The sequence below is a fragment of the Syngnathus typhle genome, linkage group LG17 (assembly GCF_033458585.1).
Source record: "Syngnathus typhle isolate RoL2023-S1 ecotype Sweden linkage group LG17, RoL_Styp_1.0, whole genome shotgun sequence".
NCBI classification, from domain to species: domain Eukaryota; kingdom Metazoa; phylum Chordata; class Actinopteri; order Syngnathiformes; family Syngnathidae; genus Syngnathus; species Syngnathus typhle.
This window is the reverse complement of record NC_083754.1, coordinates 6,714,002-6,738,061: the sequence shown is the minus strand read 5'-3', so window position 1 is coordinate 6,738,061 and position 24,060 is coordinate 6,714,002. Positions and strand designations below refer to the sequence as shown.

Genomic DNA, 24,060 nt, shown 5'->3' with positions numbered 1-24,060 from the left:
TTGCCGAATTAGCATTGAATCCATTCAGCAACTGATATTCAAACACAAACAGTGCAGCATCACATATGGACAGACAATTTTTATGCTGTCGGTCAAGGCAGTACAAAAGATGTTATTTATTTAAATGATTTGTGTTCTCTCACCTTCACTTGGAAGACGAGCTCATTTCCTCCGACGCTGAACTGGGACTCAAAAAGAATGGTGAACTTCTCTTCCGTGACCGACTCGGCTCCTCTCCTGTCCGACCGCTTAATCCTTTTCAAGGACTGTACGTGCATTCGACAAACACAGCCATGAGTCATCGTGTAAATCAAAGCACAAATGGCTGCTTCCAGCAAGATACATAAGAGCACATCCATCTTTTGGTGCTCATTACAGCAGTCTGTACATTTAGCATCCTCATGAAACAGCGAAAGGAAAACGGAGACAAACGTCCCTTTCTATCTATACTTTTCATCCACTCAAACAAATAGATGCCCTGATATTTGAGGGAATAAATAAAAACGACCCTGGTGGCTATTTGGGGAGATGCGCTGACAACCCTTAGCGGCTTTAAATAGCTCGCACGAGGGCCCTCACCATGTTTCTGAAGTGAGCGCTGAGTGTGCCCGTGGTTTGGTGATACTCCATCACGCAGTTGTTGTTCAGAATTTCTCCACTGCTGTCACTACAGGGAAGAAAACAACGTCGAGGAGTTTCTCAACAGCAATTTTTTTTCCCCAGCATAAAATACTTAATAGCATTTTTTTCTTTTTCCGTGCTTGCGCATGAAAGAAAAAAAAAAAAGACAAGATAACAGCGGTATTGTTCACAGATTTAACTGCTGACGCACTCCTGCCGCGTTTGGAATGTGGAACATGGCGGGCGAACGGTGCTAAAAGTGGATTCTGCGTGGACTCTCCCAAGGCATTGTTGGAGTTCCAGTCATGGTTGTGTTGTGAGGTGTGAATGGAGTGAAATCCTACATAAACATCTCTAAACTTACTTCCTGGTGTTCTCGTTCTTCAAGAGCGCCTTGGCCTGCTGCTCGCTGATGATGGTTGCCTTGACCTGGGGTGGGTTCATGTGCACGTTCAGCTTGCCGCCGACCAGGAGGCGCACGGTGGCGGCGAACTTGGTTTGGGTTTTGAGCACCTGGGGGGGCTGTTTTTCAATAATGAAGGTGCTGACAAAAAAGAGGGGGGGGGGGGCACAGAAATAGGGTTGAACCATGCGCCTTGGATGTTTGACGTCTGTAGTCGTCAATGGTAGTGAATGAGTTCATGTGAAAAATTTCAAAGAATGTTACCGGGTAAAATTATTTGCATTTTTGTAGCTACCTTGTGACCAAAGCTGAGATGATGTCTGTGATAGTGCTGTTGAGTTCATTGAGGAGGTCTTCGATAGGACCGGGGATGGGCAGCTGTTGTCTGAGGTGCTCTGCTCTCCGGATCTGTTGCCGGTTCTGCCAGATTGTTTCTGCCAGCTTCTCGCACCTAAAACACACACAAAAACAAAAGTACTTGAGTCCTCTTTCAGTCGCGGACTAAAGTAAAAGCGACACGAGTGCTCAGACGTCTCTCTCGTTAGGGGGCCAATCAGCTTGGAGCATAAACTCAGCGGCAGTTCATTAGGAGCTCGTAAAACGGCGACCTCAGTGGCTCTCATACGGGGGGGGGGGGTCGCAGAACGGAAGCTCACCACGACTGCAGGATATCCATGCCCCCCTCTGGCGGGCCACCGTTGCCTGCCAGCTGTTGCCGTCTCTTCCACTGGATCAGCTCGTCGTCCAGGATGACCGTCTGCTGTTTCCTCAGCAGCTGCAATGTTTTCTGGTGCTTCTCCGCCAAGTCCTGGAAGACAACGACAGTGTCGGCTTTCCCGTCGGCGAGCCGCCGGTGCGAGGCGAGGTAGAAGAGTCAAGTGGATACCAGTCTGTACTTCTGTAGTGTGTTGGCCTCCCTTGTCAGCCACGCTTCCACGGTGGCTCTCTTGTTCAGCAAGGCGGGCTCTCGTAACTGTCGGTCAGCAGGGGGCAGTGTGGCAAGGCTGGATAGCTGAGCTAGAAAAGGGAGGTAGAGATTTGAAAGAGAAAAAAATTAATGGATTTCTAAGAAGAACTTCATAAGAGGCTTTTTGGCTATAATAAAAGAAGGATGAATGCGGTCGGCGCTTGTTGACGTTTTTTCCGATGAAGGCCAAGGCTCACGTCCGGTTCAAGGTATCGTTTCAACCTAGTTGGAAAACGATTGTCTGTGAATTCTATATATATATTTCTTTTTCCCATACAGAAACATTTACGTGTACTGTATTATGGAAACTCGTGTTTCTCATAATTCCTTTACACATATTTTAATAGCATTTCGAAAGGTCGTTGAGCTCTTACACAATAAAAGTCTCCACATTGAGTTCCTCCAATCACATCTCTATGATGGTGGGGAACATTCACTCCAGTAAAGAGTGAAAATGCTGGAATTATTGAGTGGTGACCCCGCCCCCCCCAAAAAAAATAAAAACACCCATTTGACTTGACAGGGTGAGGGCTTTTCTTTCTCACCCTGGATGCGCAGGCTCTCCTGGTACTGGATGATGAAGTACTCCTGGTTGTGCTGGAGCTTGCGCAGGTCATTTTCCGTGTCCTGCGTGAGCAGTCGCAGCTCCTCGAAGGCCTGGTTGATCTGCTGGTACTTCTGAGACATGCTGTCCAACAGTCCGCCCACCGGGGAGCTGCACTGTTCCAATGCATGGACAGAAATAGCATTTGGATGAATGTCATTTGAGATGGACGGGATGCGCCGACCCTCGGATGAACTAGCGACGGTAAAATCCCAAGTCTGATCAGTCAGCCGGAGAACGACCAAGCAAACTCGAATGCTCATCGGTCCGCATCGTGTTTGCTAATAGAAGAGGCGAGCTGTGACTGGAAATCAATTCCCGCCAGGAGTTAGCAAGAATCAGATGTTCATGCGCTGCTGGCTCGATGCCTTTCCCAACTCGCAGCGGCGTGCAATAAAAAATAAACTATTTGATTGGCACGCTTTGCCGCAGCGTCGTGCCAGGTCATTGCAGAAGTGACAAAATAAATGTCGACACGCTTTCGCAGTCTGCGTTCACACTTGGCTAATTGAAAAATAAACTGCTGCAAACATTTTGATGTCTTGCAGAATTGTTTCCGTACACTTATGGGTTCTTAGTCACCCAGTCAATCCGACTCAGTCACTCAGTCACTCACATTGGTGGCCTCCCGCACGAGTCGCTGCTCGGTGTAGAGGATGTGCTTGATGCAGCGCACCAACTCCAGAGGACATCTGTCATACGTGCTCTGAAAGACAAGGAGAACATGTGCTGTGGTTAAGGTCTAGTTAGCCGCTGACGAGGCGAGTGGCCGCCGCGCTCGCCGCTCGCCAATTTAGACGCATCAAGGAGCTTGTCGGTGGCTTCGGTGCACCGGAGCCCATTAGAGGAGCCTAATGACGGCCGTCTCCCAAGAGCGGCGCGCTTCGTTTAAGCGCTAGTTAGCATACGAGTGCTAGGCGGTGTTTTACATCTTCATGCTATGACAATTAGATTTGGATTTACTTCCTCTGAACTCAAACATCATCTTTGATATTTTTGCAAAAGACTAAATCTGAGCAAAGGCGATCCCCCCCTTTGCCCAGTTTGGTTTCCGGGAGGCGAGCGGAAGGCAAGAGAAGAATGAATTTGGAGAGCGCGGCTCATAAATAGCAGCGCTGGCTAACTACCAAGCCCTGCACTTGGATTGTCCTGTTGTTTTTCCTTGCAGTGGATACAAACTGTTCTGAAACATTTGGTGCTTCTGTGTGTGTGGTTTCCCAAAAAAAAAGAAAGAAAAACATCAACAAGGGGGAATGTCGAAATCGACGGCTTGTTTTGCTAGAAAAACAAGTCAAAGGAGAAATTGACATTTTATTGGCAAAACGACAATTTGTTGTCAGGACTTACCTTGAGTTGGCTGGCGTAGTGTCCCAGTTTGATTTTAAGCAAGAAGCCATCCTCGCCCACCTGGTGTTCCGCTTTGTTTTGCAGCTCCTGGATCAGCCCGTCTAACAAGCGTTTGGCCTTGAATTCCTCTTGCGGGTTCTCCAAGTCCATGTTGTCCCTAACCGAAGTAAAAGAAATTCTTTAGGACAAGTTCTCAGAAGGAAGTGGCACAACTGACCTTAAAAACACCACCTCAAAGCCAAACAAGACCTTTCTGTCTTCTCGGGAGTGATTTCTCAATACTTTATTTGTGCGCTTACACATGATACAAAATTGCTCCCAAGTCAAAGTGGCTTCAGGGAATGAACATTTCAATGTGACCTCATGTTTCACGGTGCGTCATGAAACATCGTAAAGACAAAAACGGAAGTTTGGGAAATCGTTTTTAGGAAGAGTATGGCGAAGGCTCTTTTACGAAGCTGCAATGTGGCTTTCAATGCTCTGCTCCAGACAACATGGATTAAAAAGTCACCGCCTCACTCGGTTTGGTGACTCACCAGAGTTGGCTCTCGATCCACTGCGACAGATAATGTCGCACTTCGATGGGAAAGTGCTGACCGTAGAGAGATTGCATCTGGTGGAGAGCATCTCCCTGGAGCTGCTGGGCCTGGATCCACACTGCCATCTTCAACACCCTAACAGCAGAGCAGAGAAGTGAAAACAAAAAAGAGGTCACTCAAGGAGACAGTTGCTTGAAAACAAACCACAAAAAAAAGATCAATTAAAGCTAAAGTCAAGCGCTGGCAGCCGCAGATAATCAAATCTAGTGGATGTCTTCCAAAAGCTACAGTCTTTAAAAGAGTTGAATCGCCTCTTTGTTTTCCTCTGGGAGATGCCATGGAAGAAGGAATTCAGCACTGAAACGATGGAAGATATCGACTGAATCGGTTTGACGCACACAAGGACAAAACATCATATGAATGCTTAAAACGTCAATTGGATCCTCTTGACAACAGACTCATTGTCCTTGTTTGAGGATAAATAATAAAAGCCCGTGAGTTATTTTATTTGTCTACATTGCTGCTCCACCGTTTGTATTTATATACCCAATATTGACCGGGAAGTGATTAACTAACAGCTTTGGGGGAGAAGGCAACGGCAAAGATGAAAAGCGGTTGACATATTTGCCCCTGTGGTTCATGGTTTGACTCTCAGTTGCATTTGAACCGCAAAAAAAAAAGGACTTTGTGCCGGGGTCACTTCAGCGGTTGACTTACCGTCAACACGGCGACTTGTTCTTCTCAAAAAGCAGCACAGTAACCGTGTACAGAAGGCGTGTGATGAGTGCGCGGGAATGATTGTGGTTTAGCGGTGAGCGACATTCCTCTTGATCTTGTGGCTCGCGGCAAACGCACACAAACTAAAGAATTAAGTGGACCAGCGTCCCATGACTGGAGAAATGCCTTTAGCCGGATGGATCTGATGACTGGGACAGGCGAGCCGCCGGGGGGTGGTGCTTTTCATTCAGAGAAAACTCCCCAAACGACGCCGACAGTTCCAATTATTCTGGGAATGCACCCAAAGATAATCCTGTGAGCTAATCATAACGGGCAATGTGTGGTAAAGTTTCACCTTTGACCTTTTTTTTTTTTTTCCTTATTAGACAGCGCTAACATTCGGTAGCATTGGTCGTTACGAAATGTTGCCATTCAGTACAGCCTTGAATGAAGCACAGGACATGACAAAAAAAAAAAAAAAAAACAGCAACAAATAATTCGAGAGTGCAGGGGCTGAGGAATAGTCGGTATACAAGGCTGAGTGCTTTAAGTAGTTTCCAAAACAAAAAAATCTTTTGGCAGAAAGGGTTGAAAAGGACCGCCAATCTTGAAAAGGCTGAAATGGTAAAAACAGATTGCAAATTGACAAAACATCACTACACAAACCCTAGAGAGATAATTTATACGCACTACATAAGCCTAACAACATATAACTGAAGAAAATTGGGGTAATTTCACAAACAGGCCAAAATAGGGAGGAAAAAAAATACTTGATGTTCCCGGTAGTACTAAACAACCACGACAATGCAGAAGAAAATAATTGTTCATTTTGATGGATTAATACTTGAGTTCTCGATCGGTCCTTCCCAACAAACATAATCTAAATTAGAATCGAAGCACAAAATTCCAACCAAAACACAATATTAGAAATGGAGAATGGCTGACTTCATCATGGCCGCCGTTGTGGTCTCCCATTAGCGTGCTACATTCACGGCGCGGCGGTGGCATGTCACATGCGCGTTTAAAGCCCTGCAGAGAGGCCCCAAAAAAAAAAAACTAGTCGAGCGCCATCACCCACTCCTTCCTCTTAGGGAAAACTGCCATTCATTTAACGTAAGCACTTCCTGTGAGGAAACTCATGGTGCCACCCACCCACCACCCCGAGCGCTAACACAAGCATCACGACAACAAAACACGTCGCAGCCCGCATCTTGTCACGCCGCCAGATCAATCATTAGCTCAACAGCACGCAGACACGTGTGCAAAGGCAAACACATTCCGCTCGTCCACCATCTTTGGACTCGCGTTTGAATTTGGAAAGCCATTTAATGATGCTCACAAGTGGGGAGGCACGTGTGAAAGTGTCATCTGTTTCCTCGGCGCCGTTCTTAAAAGGTCATCTTTTGATACGGTGCTGACCTTCATCTATTATCAGTTGCAAATATTTGCGCTCATGTGCGGGCTATTATTTGACTCAATTAGCATGCCCTTGACGTCCACTTTCAAAACATATGCAGACGTACAGCAATTACCTTGACTAACTTTTTTTATTAGATAATAAAAGCTTAACCAAGGTAAACAATGAACTAAGAGATGAACAAAGATGACATTTTAAAAAATATACAGTGAGCTAAGCTAAGGTCAGCTAAGCTAAAATAAACTAAGCTAAAATGCATCGTTTCAGCAGCATTGACAGATAAAAGAGAAAAAAAAAAAATCAAATGCAGACAAAAACGATGCCCAAAATAGAAACCTAAGTAATGTTTCAGCATGAACTTTCCAATTGATCAATATTCCGGTTGTTTCGAGCACAATTGCCGCTCCAGTTGTTTTTGTTGAAAGCACAGAGCTGAGAATGGATAAGGAAGACATACAAGGATGCACATTACACAAAAGTAATTGCGTAACGAGGCCGAAATAGCCCACAGGTAGCCTGAGGGCGACTGTTAGTGATGACGATGCCGTGTAATTTAGCAAGTTACTAGTCGCTGTCGGTTGTGGCCGCAACTGCAGCTTCTTCAGCCCCCTCGGTGATCAGTCTGCAGTTTGACTGATGTGGAATCAATCGGTGGGTGGGTTCATGATGCACCGCAGGTGACGACTCCCCCGCCGGACTCGTCGGTGCGGCATGGAAAATAACGAGGCATGTCATTGACCTGCCTTACGCTGGCGAATCAAACCAGTTAGGGAAAGCAAACGCTCGAGCGGTTGGTCAACTCTGACTACCTTACCGCATGGTGTATATTTAGGGGGTTAAAAAACACTTCCCATGCCACTGCTGACACAGGACGTCACCAAATGCGTTTCCCGTAACACGTCTTGTGTTGCTTGTTCTTGTTAGTGTGACTTACTACTTTCAATCTGATTGTCAGGGAGTGAAGTCATTTTGAAAATAGAGAAGTAGTGTTCAACAAGCTGCTTTAAAAGGTAACAAAAGTCTATTCTACTGCTGCCGTGCATCAAGGCATAAAGAGCGGCTACCCGTTCCCGATGTCCGGATTGTGAAACAGCAATAGATCAAACAGCGCATGCAGAGCTCAGCATTCTGACAGCGTAACCTCAGTGAACTCAGCTGGCCCGCTAGCCTCTGAACCGCCGCCCCGCCCTCAAGCCTTTGGAGTCGGAGCTTGGCCATCCAATGACCTGCTTTATCCAACCCAATCCCACCCCCGTTGCTCCCATCTACCCCTCGCTCACACTTTCCAACCATCTGGACAGATGCCTCGGAGCAAGACGGGCTATTTGAGGTGACGCGGCAGTCATGAAATGAGAATTCTGAGGTGCCAAACGTGTGAAAAAGGCCACAGATATACTCAATCGCGACATTCTGGGGATACAAAAAGAACATCTGTCAAGGGTTTGTTTGCTTTGAAAACAAGTTAGCAATATGAAGGTCACATTATATCTTCCTGCTGCAAGTGTCAACAAATGTAAATGGCGTATTTACATCGGAGTGACATACGGGCTTACAAGGTTAACATTGTGATTAATTGGATTTGGAATAACATGATTCTTCAATTCTAATTTGTTTTAGTAACTCACAATGTCCAATCACAGCTGGGCTATTTTTAGAACACACCCGTGGGCTACTCATGTTGTCTTTGGGTTACTAACAAGTACCCACTGGTATCATTTATTTCAAATCCAATTATTCTTAATGGCAAATTTGATTTTGAAAGTCAAACAATTGGAAGTTCCTTTGTATTTGTCCATACGTACAATGTGCGGTCGTGATGTAATGCGAAGCCCGGGGACGAATGTTAAATGCGGCTCCGGGCTCAAGTGAACGGCGACAGGAATGCCGGCGTGTCTTTTGCGAGGGTGACGGGGTGTGCGGGGGAGGTTTAGCTGCGGGTGCGTCAAGGCGAAAACTTCAAAAGCTCAGCGTCTGTCTTTTGATACAAATATAAAATCACATAAGTGCTGGCCTTGTTAAGAGTTTAAATTGAAAATACATTTTTAGTCCCTGAACGAACAACCTGCTTCATTCTCCAATTGATATCATGAAGAGGGAGATCAGCGCTAAGAGAGAAGAAGCAGGTCTTCGACAAAAGAGACTTAACATAAATACAACTTGATTTGGAAACATAGGAGTTAAATACCGTAAATTGGCTGGCGTACAGGTCAGCTGCCAAAGGCTTCTCTTCTTCCTCTTAACAAAACAACTCGGTACTACCACCACAGACTTTTGTTATTAGTACAGACACCAGGCATGACCTGCATTGTGACTCAAAACTACATTAAAAAAAAAAAATCAACAATTTGAACCCAATCCTAGCATGGCAGCAGGCGAATCAAATCATGTCATAACAAGCACCGTTTAGCAAATGCTAGCTTACTGTCAAACTAAACATGAAACATGCAGTAATGTGTATTTAAAAAAAGAAAACATAGCCCCTGCTAGCTTAATGCTAGCATACAATACCAATAGACCTACGGGCTAACAATTAGCATCTATGTAACTGTGTCGCTCTCAAGCATAAGTCGAGTGAACTCATCCACACCTTTACTGGGCACAAAAAAACAAAATAACCAGCATTTTGTGCAAGCTTTTTCTTTTTTTAACAATTTGATTAAAAGGCGCAAAATGTTGCGGTCTGTTTCTAAAAGTCAGGGCATTGAAAACGCATAATGACAGTAATTATCTACGGGGAACATTGGCTATTTCGTCTACATCGATTGTTGCATCCAGACATAATTAAATTGGGAGGACAAAGCCCAAATTGTGAGCTTGTAATTAGAGAGCGAAATTATTGCTTTTGAGTAAGAACAAAGGCGACATCAAGGTAGAGCGATTGTTTGGAAAATGGTCCCCTTAAAAACTAGCCAACTGAGTGTCTCGACGAGTCGACAAGGCTAAATTGTTCTTTTGAATAAGAACATTGACGCACTTGATGTTCTCTATCAAAAGTCAACTTTCACTTCGGTGGGTAATAATAAAAAAAACATGATGTTTATCTGGAACAATTAAAAAAGTTAATTGAAAAGTTGTTTTATAAGTGTTTTGCAAAATAGGTCTAGTTTTGAAACACCCCCCACCCGGCGGACCACCCTGCCAGGTCGCCACCTTGTTGTCTACCCAAACAGCATGTTAAATGTCATCTGAAAAGTGAACAAACAACACAGAGAGGCAGCCCTCCCTCCGTGGCAAACTGGGGGAGCAAAAGGGGTCCGAACATGTCAGACTGGTCTGGGAACATGGAGGGTAAACTCTAAGCCCCGCCCCTCCTCCAGGGGAGCTTCACGAACATAAGACAGGAAATGAAGCAGGAATTTAAAAAAAAAAAAAAAAAGGCATTGTTCTATTTGGTGCCTTTAGATATCTTGCAAAATAATGAAATTAGATGGATTTACTCTAATTTGAAGGTATTTTGGTTTGGCCTATTTTCTATCGACAAAATCCCACAAAAACCTTCCCCCAAAGGTTTCTTAACACAATTTTATTTCGGAACTGGTGTGCGTTAATTCTTCACCCTTGGGGTAAGTGTGACAAAAGCCTAACGACTGTGGGCGGGAGATACATAATACGTCTCCTTTAAATCCTCATAAGCTTGTTTTCAAACCGCTGGAAAGAAAAAAAGATTCCGCAGATAACGTACAACAATCCAATTAGCCCCTTTGCAGAGTGTAACACTTGGTGGGGAAGCTGCTTATGACGCAAAGTGGTCCCCCGGTGGGAAAGTTCATCACGGGCCGACGCTTTTGCGAATATCTAAGCGGCCCAGACCGCCCACAAGTAACTTTTGCACAAACGTGATAAGAGACTGTTAGGATGAGCACGCCACGGCAGGCGCGAGCTTACGAATGTCCAAGTGGGGCGAGACGCCCCATAAAGTTTTTCCATAACTTTTGACATGGATGTCGTCCTAGATAAGTTTACAGCAAGTCGGGTAATGTAGTTAGCTAGCACCTTTTAACAAGAATGCAAAGTGGCGTGAAATTCCACCCCCCCCACCCTGTATTGAGGTTAAGCCTTGCCTCCAGGGGGCGCGTCTCAATTTTGGCAACCACGTGTCCTTTTATGTGTGTGTGTGTGTGTTAGTGGAAATAGCGGTTGTGTGTTGTTTCAACATTCACGTGAGCGCATCGTCTAAAATGAAAAGCATCTGAGAGCGAATCAAATTCACTTGTCTGGTGACACTGACGACAGCCAAGTGCAAATAAAGATTTTTCTTTCAGTGTGTGGCCATTCATATCAAGTTAGCAAAATTCTGTGACAATTCTATGTCATACGTCCGCTTGGTTTGCCTCTGCGGGTGCTGCTGAATTGGTTAGCAACATAGCTAACGTGCTCAGTGTTTTCCCTCTTTCGTGTCAACACTGAGTAGCACTAGCCAAACTCTTTTGCTATTCGACCTTGCTGCTTCTCCCTCAAGGCACCTAACCTGGTAAACGGCTTCAGCCATTTTGGAGAAACGCTGCCCTTTGATCCCGACAGCTCGTCACAGGCCAAAGGTCATGTAGCTGCTATTTCTCACGTGTATTATCTCGGAATGGACAGAGACCCATGACCAACCCCCCACAGTTTCCCTGCCAAGTACTGTGCTTTCAGTAAAAGGTCAACCCTTTACCCTACAAAGATATTTGGCCCGCTGGACCAGCCAAGCCGCATCCATCTTGATCACTTATGAGTGCTTCAATTGGGCTCGGCGAGATTCTCACAGCCATTCCACGCGGCTCTTCGATAGCCTCCATTCAAAACGAACGCTTTGGTTACTCAGCACTTTGAGACGGCACATATCTAAAAACAGGCGACCAGCGAGGAGAGGGGAGAAGAGGAGGAGGGGTCCGGTCTGGAGGCCAGAAGACATTTTGCCAGGGTTCATGATGTCAGGACAATGTCTTCCTGGAAGAAACATGACTTGTATGCGTGAGGACGACACGATGTCCAGCTGCTGCGGCCAACAGGGAGATTTTGACAAACACCAATCTGGGAAAACTTTTGCCCAGATTTTGAAGTAAAATCGCATATTCGGAGGACACGCCATCTACTGTAACTTTCCGCCATTGTGAGTTACTCTACAGTGTATTTTGTTGACTGTAGTCTATTTCTAGTAAGAATGCAAAAAAAATGTATTTTGAAATCTTCCGTTCTATATGAATGACGCTTCAGGGAGATGAGCATAACCACAGTGTGACGCAGCACAATGCAGGCACACAACATACTCACCCCCCCGCTGCCCCTCCCCAACGTTTTATTTACAACACCATGTGGCGGATTCAACTGGCCCGCATGCCTGCAAGGGGCAGCGACAAGCAACAGATGGGATTTAACAGTGCGAGCTGTTGACACCCAAACGCCCTGTCCTGCCTCTAGAGTGTGAAGTTTGAAATCACGGCCTTCTTGTAAGGTGAGCCTAAGAGGGCTCAATTGCTGATAATCCAAAAATGCCTTGGGGCAAAATACTGGACATCAATTGGATCTGGGCGGTTCTCCTGATCTGGGGGAGCACACCGGTGACACTTTGAACCCATACGTCTGATAACATAACCACGCTAGCCGGGCTACACCGAGGCGGCCGTTGCTTTGCAGTAAGCTCGTAATAAGCTTTAACGGCGCAGCTTCAGCTATCGTACATCCTGCTCAATTTGCTAAACCTGACGCCCAGTAAGAAAAAAAAATAATACTTGAAGAAAGTTGATTTATGTTGTGGAAGTCCCACAATCACAGTGCTGAGCCCACAGGCAAACATTTTATTACCGTTGAGTGAAGAATGTGACACCGAGCCAAAATTTTATTCTGAGCGGAGAAAACGCACAGGGTTTGACGTTCAAAGTAGAAACTTTGCGCCACGTGTCGACAGTGGCCAGGAGCGACAAAGCCAAAATTAGTCATGAACTGGCCGCGAAAAATCGAGCAATTAAGTACGGGAGGGGTGCGGCGCCCGCGGCGACCATGAGACAGCAAGACGAAAGGCCTTCCCGGGATGTCAACAATCAGCGGCGTTATTCGACAGATGGATCAGGCCGCTCCAGATTGAAAGCTGGTGGTCACATGACCGGTGGATTAGGGCAACTGAAAGAGGGTGGAGGTTTAAAATGGGGGGGGGGGGGGGCAGAGTGTCACCACATGCTTCCTGATCACTTCCCTCACAAGGTCTGCCGTTTCCCTTTCACTCTTGACAACCCGCACGTTTGTTTTGGATTGTCACATGTTGCCATCTGAAAGATTCAGCAGATTTCCTGTTAGCGTGCGGGTCATTGACGAGAAACACTTCACCGGGTCTGACGCCTTTGACTCATAGGTCGGTCACACCAACCCAAAAAAAACCCAAAAACCCACTAAGCTTTGATCGGCTCACTTCCAGCGAATCGCAATGTGATTGTCAAGAACAGGTCCACGCCCTTACACCCTTAAGGATACAGCACAAGTCAACAATAAATTCACAACTACTAAAAACAATGTGCGTAAGAAGGGAGCAACCAATTCTAACATTTTTACTTTAAGGATAGCACTTTGTATGCAGCTATGTTTATGCTCTATAAATGAAGTTAATTTGAGTTGAAAGTGTTCAGAAATTCTTCCTCTGCACATAAACGGGCTGTCAAATTCAAAACAGAGAATAAACACATAGAACGAGGGACAATTTTTTTTTTCTTCCAGAAAACTCTTGAGAAGTTGTGCCAAATTATCCAAATGGACAATAAAACCACATTTCAGTTTTTTTTTTAATCTAGTTTTTTACTTAAGCGCTGAATCCGTACTCAGCACATTTGTCATCTCCCCCGAAGGAGCGACTGTTTCCAATCCATATAATATTGCAACTACTTTTCCATGACAGCGTCTGTTATTATTTGCCCAACACAGTAAGCGCCAATATATTAGCAAAACCACAAGTGACAGGAGAGGGGGAGGCACTAACAGGGATGCCCTCAGCCGCCTGTTGAGCCTCGGTCGGCGGATCCACCGGCACCCCCCCCCCCCAACGTTTCAGCGAAGCGGCGGAGTTTGTTTACAAACGTTGCATATGAGCGTGTCGTAATAGCGGAGGGTCAAGTGGCACGGAGGTGTTGTTTTTTTTTCCACTGAAAAAACACAATAACAAGGCTTACAAAAGTCTTACCTTCGTGTGGCGACGACTGCCGCGCGGCTTTCCCTGTGCTCGAGCGCGGTCACAGGCTGCGATGACTCGGGGAGCTCTCGCTCGCTCGTCCTCTCGGTGGGTCGCAGGGTCGGTCCGGGGAGTTTGCAACAGTTTGCTGACCCCTCCGTGCAGAGTCCTCCTCGCACACACTTACACACTCTCTCTCTCTTTGGCCCCGCCCAATTCCGGTGTCACTCACTGCTGGTGAATGCTTACGACGACGTTTTGATGTGAAAGTCGCATTTAGAGCCTGCTTTTCGACAGTTATTTAATCAAGGCACACATTTTAAGACAGACCACCAAAATAGAATCTCCTCAAAAGTATGAATGCTAAAGTAATGAGTATTACCCATCATTTTTCTGCATCTACTTCCACGTCCTAATCGCATCATTGCAACATATTCCAAGCATTCACACCTTGCAGGCTATTATTTTCTTATATCCCTAAATGTGATCTTAATTCCATTGAAACAAAAACTACTACTACTACTACTAATAAAATAATAATAATACATTGAAAATGAATGCTCGATTGATCGCCAACCCGGACAACAGCGACACCCTCAGGCCCAAAAACTTTACTTCATTTGCCATCGCACACAGAGAAAAGTTCATATATATAAATAATATATATGTGCGGATTGACTTTATCAAATCTGGCCCTCCTTGCAAAAAGTTTGGACACCCCTGGTCTACTTAGATGTGAGGAGCTAAAGGAGATCTCACAGCTTGTGGATATTTGTGCTACATTTCAAGCTACCAGTGCCGACTGTGAAAGAGGATTTAGTTTAATGAATCATATCAAAACAAAATTCAGAAATCGTCTTGAAGGGACACATTTGGACCAGCATGCGCATAAAGTCAAAGCAAGAAGCAAACGAAGCCATTAACCTGGACAAAGTGTACAACCATTGGAGAAGTGAGAAGGACAGATGTGAAAAATAAATTAAAATTTAAGTCAGATTTGTGCATATTCTAGTGACGGTTATTAAGATTTTTGTCTTTAGGGATATTAATCATTAAATGTTGTTACTATTACTAGATCATTTATGGGTAGTAGAAATGCCAAGAAAAACTGTAATTTGATATTTTACAGACAAAGTGTTACAGGAATTTGCACTGTATCACAAGCTACAGCACAAGTCATTGTGCAAAATGTGAATGTTTTAATGCGAGTAAAATGTTATGTCTGAAAGGTGTATATGTCTCATATCTTCCAGAACAGGACCCTCAGCCAGGCCAAAGCAGGACTCTTCCCATGGCCAAAGCAGGACTCTTCCCATGGCCAAAGCAGGACTCTTCCCAGGGCCAAAGCAGGACGCTCACATACTGTAGAACATCTACACATCCCATTTTTCAGATTTCTGTCTTTTTTTAAAAAACGGCCACGGCAACCGATTTTCCCTCTAAGCTGTGCGCAATCGCTCACTGCCCGCACATTCTCAGCGCACAAGAAATCTATCCAGCGACCGGCTGACCTTAACCACGCAGTAGTGGCCCGGGGGCACGTTGATCATGGGCGGGAACAGAACCCTACAAGAGTCACATGGCGTGAGCAAAACTGAGGGATGTCAGCATATGGGCGTGCCCTCTCACCTTTCATTGTCCTGGCAGCGGTACGCTTGCGGGCCAATCTCGACACGAATGATGCAGGTGTTCTGATCCAGCACGTGAAGGTAGTGGTGAGGCAGGATTATGGACGTGTCCACCTGGACGTCCGGCTCGCGTGGGCGATTTCCGTTCTCCTCGGCCATCATGGGAACAATAGCCCGCAGTCAGAACCTGAACGGGACGGGCAAAGGGTATGAGTATGCCATCGGTCATGAGGACCCTGGAAGGTTGCTAGGCAATTCTGTTACGCGATTAGTCCTGAGGCCATGCACGTGGTTTCAGAAAGTTTTCAGTCAAGACATTGACCAGGCTGGCTCTGTATTCATTACAAATGCCTTTGCTGCATGTCTTGGGCGTAAACAGGAATGTGGCGAGGTTAGTTGACCTGTGTCAACTCTGGTGAAGATGGAGTGGCCCAATGACTTTGGCACTTGAACAGACACGCCAGACAAACAAAAGAATAATGTACAGGTAAAGGAAATCAGAAGACTAAAGTTGATTCCAAATACGTGAAGACCACTCCAAGTTCAGACGACATCCAACGGCAAACATTCTGACAAATACATCATCTTGAAGAATCAGTGAAAGAATAGTACATCTGAATAAAGTAATAAAGAAATCAATAGTATTGTTGGTTTCCCTTTTTTGCTAGTGCATCAGAGTCTGGAGTGAAATTTGTTGTGCTAATTCTTAGGATAGAGCCGAGGTGTCGGTCCGTTAACCTAGATCCGTGACGGGCTTTGTTGACGTTCATGTGGCTGAAATTTTTTCCAATTAAATAATTCAATATACTTTGTTTTAAAATTGCTTGAGAGAGCTTGTTTTTCAATTTAAATGAAATACTCAATTAACTTCTTTAATATTAAACTGATCAACCAATGCAGATATGTCAAATGTTCATTTACAATTTACGACAAAAGCAAATTAATGAAACAACGCAAATAGCACGTCTGCTGTTATATTCAATACAAAGTGCAAATCATATTTTTACAATTCAGTAATATTTTTTCATATTACAGTTGAGGTTGTTTTTTTCCCATGATGAAAAACGAATAAAAAAAACAAGGGTGCGATGACAAAGGGCTTTTTAGAAATAGATGCACTGACGAGAAATGAAAACACTGAATGGAAATGGGAAGTTTCTTTTTTCTGAGTTGTGTACGTGCGTTATTGCATAAATGTATTTTTAATTGCAAAAATATACTTTCCACACATTATCCTGTGAAACAAACTGATATATTTTCAATATTTTAACAATGAGACATTTTCAGTATGAATTTCTTTTATTGCCTAAATATAATGACTCGTAAAAGTAACATTCGTCTTTGTACAAGAAACAATGGTCTAACATGGCAGTTGTTTCCCAAATACTCATTTGGAAACCGAGATTTTTAACACCACGTGTTAGGAGAAAATAAAACTCAAGACAGATTCAAAGCAAAAGCATTGAAAACAGAAGACAAAAGAGGGCTAATGAAACGTAAGTATGTACTGTACATGATGTTTTATAGTTCTTGAAGATGAATACGGTAAAAATGGCAATCACTACATTTGCATAATTACATTTGGCAGGGATAAAAAGTAAGACACAAAAGTATGTTTTAAAACAATGACGTAGCTTATACGGCGATGAAACTCATGACACGCACATACATTTCAAAACGCATATTTAAAAATGATATCATTTTCGCACGTCACCGTGTGAGGCGACGGTTGAAAGTGACGCAAGCGTCGCAATCATCTGTAAAATCAAACCAAGTTGGACGTGTTCACATGCATGGGAGAAGCGACGTCCATGTCCAGAGTCAAAGATTCTGTGGATGAACAAGGCAGCTGAGTTAGTTTGCTTTTTTTAAAAACTGAAAAAATTAACCTCATGTCAATGTGTCATATTACTGGTCACAATATTAGGTACACCTCTCCGTAACAGAAGCGCTGCGTGAAGATTTTGTTTGTGTCTAACTCACCCAGATGTCCCGGATTACCATCCGCTTCATTGGGCATCAGCGAGTCCAGCGTGCGCGGGGACAGAGATAAGGAGAAAAGGTCGCTGGTGTTGCCCGAGTTTGTGCTGGTGAGAGAGAGAGAAAAAAACAAACACACAAAAAGAAGCAATGACATCATTAGCTGCAGTAGACCACCATGGACACACAAACATGCTGACACGCTAGTGGGTTAGCTGATGGGGGAGATGTTACACTGCTTGCTGTGTGAAAATGGCAACGAATGGGACGGCAAAGAAGTTGGTTTGGGATTTTGCATTAGTTTCAACTCTAACATCTTGAATAAAGCTAGAGCGGTCTCGCTTGCCATCCTGTTAGCTCCCATGATTTTCGCTAGTTTTTGTTAGCCAGATTAATCGTGATGAAATGTGTGACCCTTAACAAATTTATCGATTACAGCATCGCTTTGCGATAGTGTTGATGGATGACCTGACTACAGACACACATTAAGTGACACACACACGCCCCACACACAGACAGTCCCTACATGCCCCGCCCCCCCCAGCAAAGCGCCTACCCCGCGAATCCGTTCCCAAGCAGCTCACTGTCCGGAAAGTCCATGAACACGGAGGGACACCTACGGAGACAGGTCAGGTGTGTGTGGTCTTTTTTTGTATGATGTGACTTTCAAACAGAAAATCTGCTTTTAAAGGACTCAACAGGGGGAGCCACCTGACGATTCATTCCTCCATACATTTAACCAACGCGTAGAATTCATAATCGGCCCTGCGTCCACTGTGACCACTACCACAACGGCGCAGCCCTTCACGTGCACACAGGATTTTACGCCACAATGTAAACCCCTTGTCAAATGTCCCGAGAGTGTGTTGACCCTTCTTATTTTCTTTCAACTTTATATAATAACGGTAAGAGGGAAGCAGAGACGTGGTAAAAAAATTGGTGTCTTGGCAGAAATCATTAGAGAAGGAGCTTAAAAGTCATACTCACGGGGTAACGCAAATAAACTTGGTCTTCAAGTACGGCTGAATGACTGTCGAAACAAAAGATGGCGTCAAAATACAAACGCATAATATGCTAATTATGACACAAATACATTTTATGAAGGACGTACCGCTCGTGGAGTCTCCCAACTCGGGTTCAGGAGCCGCTTCCGGCCTGCAGTACTTCCCGAAAGCTTCCTCCTTTGGAATTTCGGGGTAAAGGTACACGAGGGGGGAAACAAGAATGTTGGTGGCGTCCATGATTTTGTAACCCATGATGATGTCGGCGAAGGACATGTTGTTGAGCTGCTGCTTGGTGTACGGCTCCACGGACTGGATCTGAGTCTTGCCTGCAAAAGTCGACGGGCGGCTCGGCGTCACAACCCGATGCATATGATGTACGGTATTTCAGTTTACGTAAAAATCAGCTCGGAGTGCCTCACCGTTGATGTCCTTCTCGACCCACGTGAACGTGATGCCGCCCTCCTTGCTGCTCTCGCTGAAGCGCAGGAGAAATGTGCCCGGCGGTTTGGGGCTGAGAATGGCCCTCTCTCTCTCCTTGCTGATGAAGCCCATGATGTATCTGAGGGTCAAACGAGTGCATATTTTGAGTTATAAAAGGAGTGGAGGGTCACAAAATACCTGGAAAATTCCACCGCCTTACCCCTCATTCCACAGCGCCAGGATGTATTTTTTGACCAGATCAATGATGTTATCCAGCCACACCCAGAAAGAAAAGCCTTTGCCGGCCATGTTTTCCTGCAAGAAAAAAAAGAAAGAAATTGAATGAGGTGAGCAACAGAGCAACATGAGAGTTCGACATGGCGGACGACGAGTGCGCTGACTTACCTTGCAGAACTTGGCCCATGTAAACTGACAGCCGGAGTAGTTGACAGACGGCCCTGAAGGCACAACAAATATCGAGCACAAGCTTGGTACACTCAGAGACATTTGCTTTTCAACAAACTCACCTAAGAGTTTCTCAGCCAGTGTGGTGAGCTGCTCGATGGTCAGGCCTCTTTTGGTGGTGGACGAAAATTGCCAGCTGAGCACTTCAGCCACTTGGTCCCACGTCCCCACCGGCGGCTTGGTGAAAAAGTTCACATTCTGTACGAGGATGCACAGCAGCAAAATGTTTCAAAGTCTTTTCCTTGACCCCCCCCCCCCCAAACCTTCACATTCCCATTCCCACAGTGGCTTTGCTAAAAGAAGGTGTGTGTCGTCCTACCTTGGGCTGGTCGGTGAGCATGTTGTACCACAAGATGGACGCCCATGCGTTTGGCATCTGGCAAATGTTTGATATGACCACCACCGGCAGCGAATGCGTCTGCACAAAATGTCAAAACAGTAGAATGTCATTTCTGACTCAACAATTAATACTTTGCTACTATCCAGGGCTTTGGCGCCACCTTATGGCATTTCGGAAAAAAATATACACGGAACCATTTTGGGCTTGGATTCACATTTCTTTTAGACATCTATGACTCACCTCCAGATCGATCTTCAGGCCTTGGTGATAGACTTCAGTCTCAAAAGTGATCAGATGGAGCTCCTCGGTGACGATAAGAGACGCCTACAAGAGAACGCAGCGCTCGTAAGTACAAAGTGTGGGGGCGGGATATGATGGGCGCGGAGGTGTTGCCGCGGCGCTTACGTCACTGTTGGTGCGTCCGCCGTTCCCGCACCGCTGCTCTCTGAGGGTCTGCAACAAACAGGAAGCCGTGAGGAAGTGAGCTTCATCACCTGAGGCGAGGCAAATGCGCCGCCGGAACTCACCAAGTGTTTGAACTCCGCCGACAGGCTGCCATTGTTGGACTCTTCCATGTTCATGACTTTTGTATTAGTGCCGAGGATGTTGAACTTCCTGGACCTGAAACCGAAGCAAAAAGTACGAAGTGAGACCTTTGAATGTACGTTTACAAAGTACTTAACGTTTGAATGTAAGACACTACCCTCTGATAGCAGCCACGTCTCCAGACTCCCTGAAAAAGTCAAAGCAGTTCTCTCACTGTATTCATTAAAAAGGTCGGGTGTGCACATTAGACAAAACATTTTGAAAACTCACTTGTCAATGCAAACTTTAATTTTCAGCTGGTAGTTGAGCTCGGCAAACTTCACAAGTAGCCTGGAAGAATAACCATGTTAAAGATTAGAACATCAAGCTAGGATGCTAAACTAGAAGAGCAAATGTATTTGGACATGTAAACTCGAAAACAGAAGTATGGATATGGTCCAACATTTTGTGTCCTAATGTGTCCCAAGACTTTTGTCCATATGTGTAATGAAGTGGAGGATATTTGAACTCTTACCTGACTTTGTTTGTGAACTGCACGCCTGTTTTGATGACCAGTGGTCTGTCCGGGTGCATGGGCATGCACGGTTGTCTTTCCACTACAAATGCACTGTTGAGACAATATCAAACTTTTGGTTTTTGGTTTTCCTTCAAAACAAATGTGTGTTCATCTTACAGCAATACCTCTTCATGAGGTTTCTGAACAAGTCCACAATCTTCTCCTCAAGGGCATGCCGGTGCTGGACGATGGGGTCTCCCTTGTAGGACACCTTCTGTTGAAGCTCCTCCAGCTTCTTGATCTGCTGTCGAATCTGGAGCTGGGACTCGGCCAAGGACGTGATCCTAGGTGGGAATGTTGAGCAGCTCAGGCCAGGCTACTACCAAAATAATCAATCCAAAAAAAAAAAAAAAGAAATTGATACTTACCATGTTTCGAGGCGGTCCAGACAGATGTTTGGCGGCCCTCCGATGCAGGCAATTTGTTGTCGTCGCTTCCATTCTGCCAGTTCTTCGTCTGTCAGGTTCTTCTGGACGTAGTCCATTGCGGTCAGTAAGCCTCCCATCTCCGTCACAATTTGCTGCAAAAAAATAGACATCATTGTCAAGGTGGGTCATGAGCTAGCGATAGGATAATGCGGAGCACCCACCCGTCTGAGCTGGTCCAGGGTGCTCAGCATCTGCTCTAGCTGAGCCATTTTCTGCCTGGTAGCTGCCGCCTGGCTATTCCCGTTCAGGTCCTGGTTCAGCTCTGCAACCAAAGCAATTTAGATTTGCTCTCGTATCGAATATGAAAACTCGAAAAATGAGTATGTGCTACCTCCTTGGCTTTTTAGTGTCTTGTAGTTGAAATCAAATTCATCCTGCAGGTTCTCCAGCATCTTCATCTTTTGTTCCATGTCCTGTAGGAAGCAACAGGACATCACCCTCAACCTCAGGACGGCGATGTACCAACCAGGGGTCCACGCGTCAACATATATCAAAACAAACCTGGACTCGTTTCCTGACATCTTGAAGGTTGTGTTCCAGAATCTGCTGCTTCTCCGTCACCACCGTCCCAGTCGGGTGGGCGGCCTGTCCATCCTGAGTGCGACACGATGATGTTACGCCATCAAATCATCACCGCCGTTAAAAACCTGTGTGTGGTTCCCGACCTGCGCGGCAGCAGTGGCCGTCTGTAGCAGCCGCTGCTCCTCCCACAAGCAGCGGGCGACGATGCGGGCGATGTCCATGGGTTTCTCTAGGTACTTGCTTTGCAGGTGCTGCTTGATCCGCCGCAGGTTGTGCTGGTAGAGGACGTTGTTCTCCTGCAGGAAGCGGCTGTACTGCTGGTCGATCTCGCCCAGGAGATTATGGAACACCAGGGTGGCATGAGACTCCTTGTTGGCAGCGAAAGTCCTTTCAGGGTTGAAGGAAAAAAAAAAAAAAAAAAAAGATTAAATATTTGATGCTTTTGAAACACCGAAAGGAAATATATCAAGGATTCATTAAATTTGTCCAAATTCTGCATTTCTTGTTTTGTACACTCCATATGCTAACTTGCTTTTTAGTGCACAAATATCCCATGAATAGCACTGTTGTATTTTCCTCATCTATCTTTCAAAATTAAAAAAACAAAACTTAAATCCAGCCTCCACAAACATCCATAAAAGCAATGAATAGCCTGATTAGGCAATAATCATAACATTTATGACTGTTGCCTCATGAGATTGTTGATGTAACCGTCAGAGCGTCACAAAGGAGGAAACCCTTTTAACTTTCTTGTTGATCGTCAGGACGCGGTTATAACCGTGCAGGAAGTGGTTGGTAAAAAAATAAACCTAATTGTTAACGGGAAAAGAGGCCATGAAAGTTCACACTTGTTTTCCTTGTCGTTGAATTTGTCCACTCACCAGTCCTGACTTTCAATCCAGGGTGCGAGGAACTGCCGCAGCTCCATTGGGAAGCTGTCGCTGTACAGGTGGTAGAGCTGCTCCAGATACCTGGTCTCCAGCTGCTGCAACTGATTCCACTGGGCCATCTTGACCGACACCTAGCTAAAAACATAACCAGCGGATTTCAGGATGCTCACTTCCTGTATACTGAAGCGAATAGCTGCTATCTCATTCGTAAACAACTGACGCCTCTTCCTGCCATTTGTATGTTGTAAAGCTACAGAAAGGATGCTACAGAAAGGATGGACGTGTAGTTGTAACCTGAGAGTTTTGAGATGGTTTTGTTGATTTTCAATTAGCTGCAAGAGGCAGGTTCTATCCGCCGGCTGGTCTTACAGCACGCTACAGCAGTCCCAGGAGGAATCAACAAAAGCCTTATGACCTTATTCAATAACCAGTGTTTGCAACCCCTTTCTATCCTGCCATTGAGACTATTTCATAGAAAATAATATTACAGAGTCCCACATGCAACACATATTAGCAAAAGTTACGTTTTAAAATCAGTGTGAACATGACTGAACACAAAAAAATAGCAAACTGAGAATCATACAGTACATGAGGACATAATATAAGCTGTCAATTACATTTAAATGCATTCCGAGTTATAAAACGTTGAGCATTTCGCAAGACAAGAGCTGCTTTGTTGTTTGGCATTGGTGAACTAGTATGTGTATTTATGTAAGCAGGCCAGTGCAAGGGAGGTCTCGGCCATGTTGTCCTGCAGCAAGGATGGAGATGGGCGTGACTAACCAGTAATAAGACAAACAATTGTTATCTCAGTCATAACCTATTAATAGCGATCGCATAATAACGATTTGCAGTCTTATTACAGTGATTGGGCTAGCACGGCCATTTTGTAATAACATTTTGCGCCAATGAAAGTTATGTAACCCAAAAGATTTCAGCAGCATGTTTATGAGTTAAACGCTGTTTAAATCAACTAAATTACGACTCCATTTTTAACAGTGGGGGAAACTAATAATATAATAATATTGCATGACACCAACTAGACCAAAATAACAGCTAAGTAAGTACGGCTGGCTTACCTGACTTGTAATAACCCTTGCTCCTTTACGACGTTTGTAGCGATATTCCTGCCAGCCCTCACTACTTTTCCGCCGAACAAAATATTTCAGTATAAAGATAGAGACGCAGGAAACTGTCACAAGTTTACACCCACGTCGTCGAGGTCCCCCGTCTGAAACTCTGTATACATTGCGGCGTTTCCAGCCAAAAAAACTCCAGTCTGCTTGACTGACAGTAGTGTCCGTCAATGGCTGCCAAACGTCAAGTATTATAGCCAATTGGAATGTAGCTTGTCCACAGAGAAGGCGGGGCTTAGACCCCTTGGCGTTTGCTCGTCGTATTTCACTGCTGTCGCAACTGCGCTGTTCCACTAAGCAACGCCTCCCGCTGAAACGCTGTTGAAATGCGTCTAACATCCGAGGGAGTGAAAACACCTTAACGCAACAGCCAGCCTGGAAGTCATCTGAATTAC

At 45.1% G+C, this 24,060-nt stretch overlaps 2 protein-coding genes across 3 annotated transcripts in view; both read right to left on the bottom strand.

The window, feature by feature from the left end:
- LOC133170753 (inactive phospholipase C-like protein 2) overlaps positions 1–13,959 on the bottom strand; it is a 44,641-nt gene extending 30,682 nt beyond the window's left edge. The window contains exons 1-11 of the mRNA XM_061303883.1: positions 13,763–13,959; positions 4,479–4,616; positions 3,943–4,099; positions 3,212–3,301; positions 2,537–2,711; positions 1,911–2,041; positions 1,681–1,832; positions 1,320–1,475; positions 986–1,165; positions 580–667; positions 144–266 (exon numbers count right to left, since the gene is read on the bottom strand). Of these exons, the coding sequence (XP_061159867.1) occupies positions 144–266; positions 580–667; positions 986–1,165; positions 1,320–1,475; positions 1,681–1,832; positions 1,911–2,041; positions 2,537–2,711; positions 3,212–3,301; positions 3,943–4,099; positions 4,479–4,606 (1,380 nt within the window). The 5' untranslated portion in view covers positions 4,607–4,616; positions 13,763–13,959. The remainder of the gene's footprint in view (positions 1–143; positions 267–579; positions 668–985; positions 1,166–1,319; positions 1,476–1,680; positions 1,833–1,910; positions 2,042–2,536; positions 2,712–3,211; positions 3,302–3,942; positions 4,100–4,478; positions 4,617–13,762) is intronic.
- A 2,699-nt stretch (positions 13,960–16,658) lies between these two features.
- Positions 16,659–23,845, bottom strand: stat3 (signal transducer and activator of transcription 3 (acute-phase response factor)). 2 transcript variants are annotated; one of them, XM_061303798.1, is made up of 24 exons: positions 23,609–23,845; positions 22,521–22,660; positions 21,783–22,026; positions 21,619–21,711; positions 21,449–21,530; positions 21,279–21,379; positions 21,058–21,209; positions 20,815–20,973; positions 20,648–20,740; positions 20,404–20,463; positions 20,291–20,320; positions 20,115–20,208; positions 19,993–20,040; positions 19,828–19,911; positions 19,567–19,665; positions 19,310–19,445; positions 19,188–19,240; positions 19,003–19,097; positions 18,782–18,921; positions 18,470–18,688; positions 18,346–18,388; positions 17,915–17,974; positions 17,362–17,465; positions 16,659–17,208 (listed from the first exon to the last, which is right to left on the bottom strand). In XM_061303798.1, the coding sequence occupies exons 2-24, from the start codon at positions 22,646–22,648 to the stop codon at positions 17,144–17,146; spliced, it is 2,382 nt and encodes a 793-aa protein (XP_061159782.1). In that variant the 5' UTR covers positions 22,649–22,660; positions 23,609–23,845; the 3' UTR covers positions 16,659–17,143. The 2 variants fall into 2 exon arrangements, with proteins under 2 accessions (XP_061159782.1, XP_061159783.1); XM_061303799.1 differs by lacking the exon at positions 17,915–17,974.
- Between the last annotated feature and the right edge of the window lie 215 nt (positions 23,846–24,060).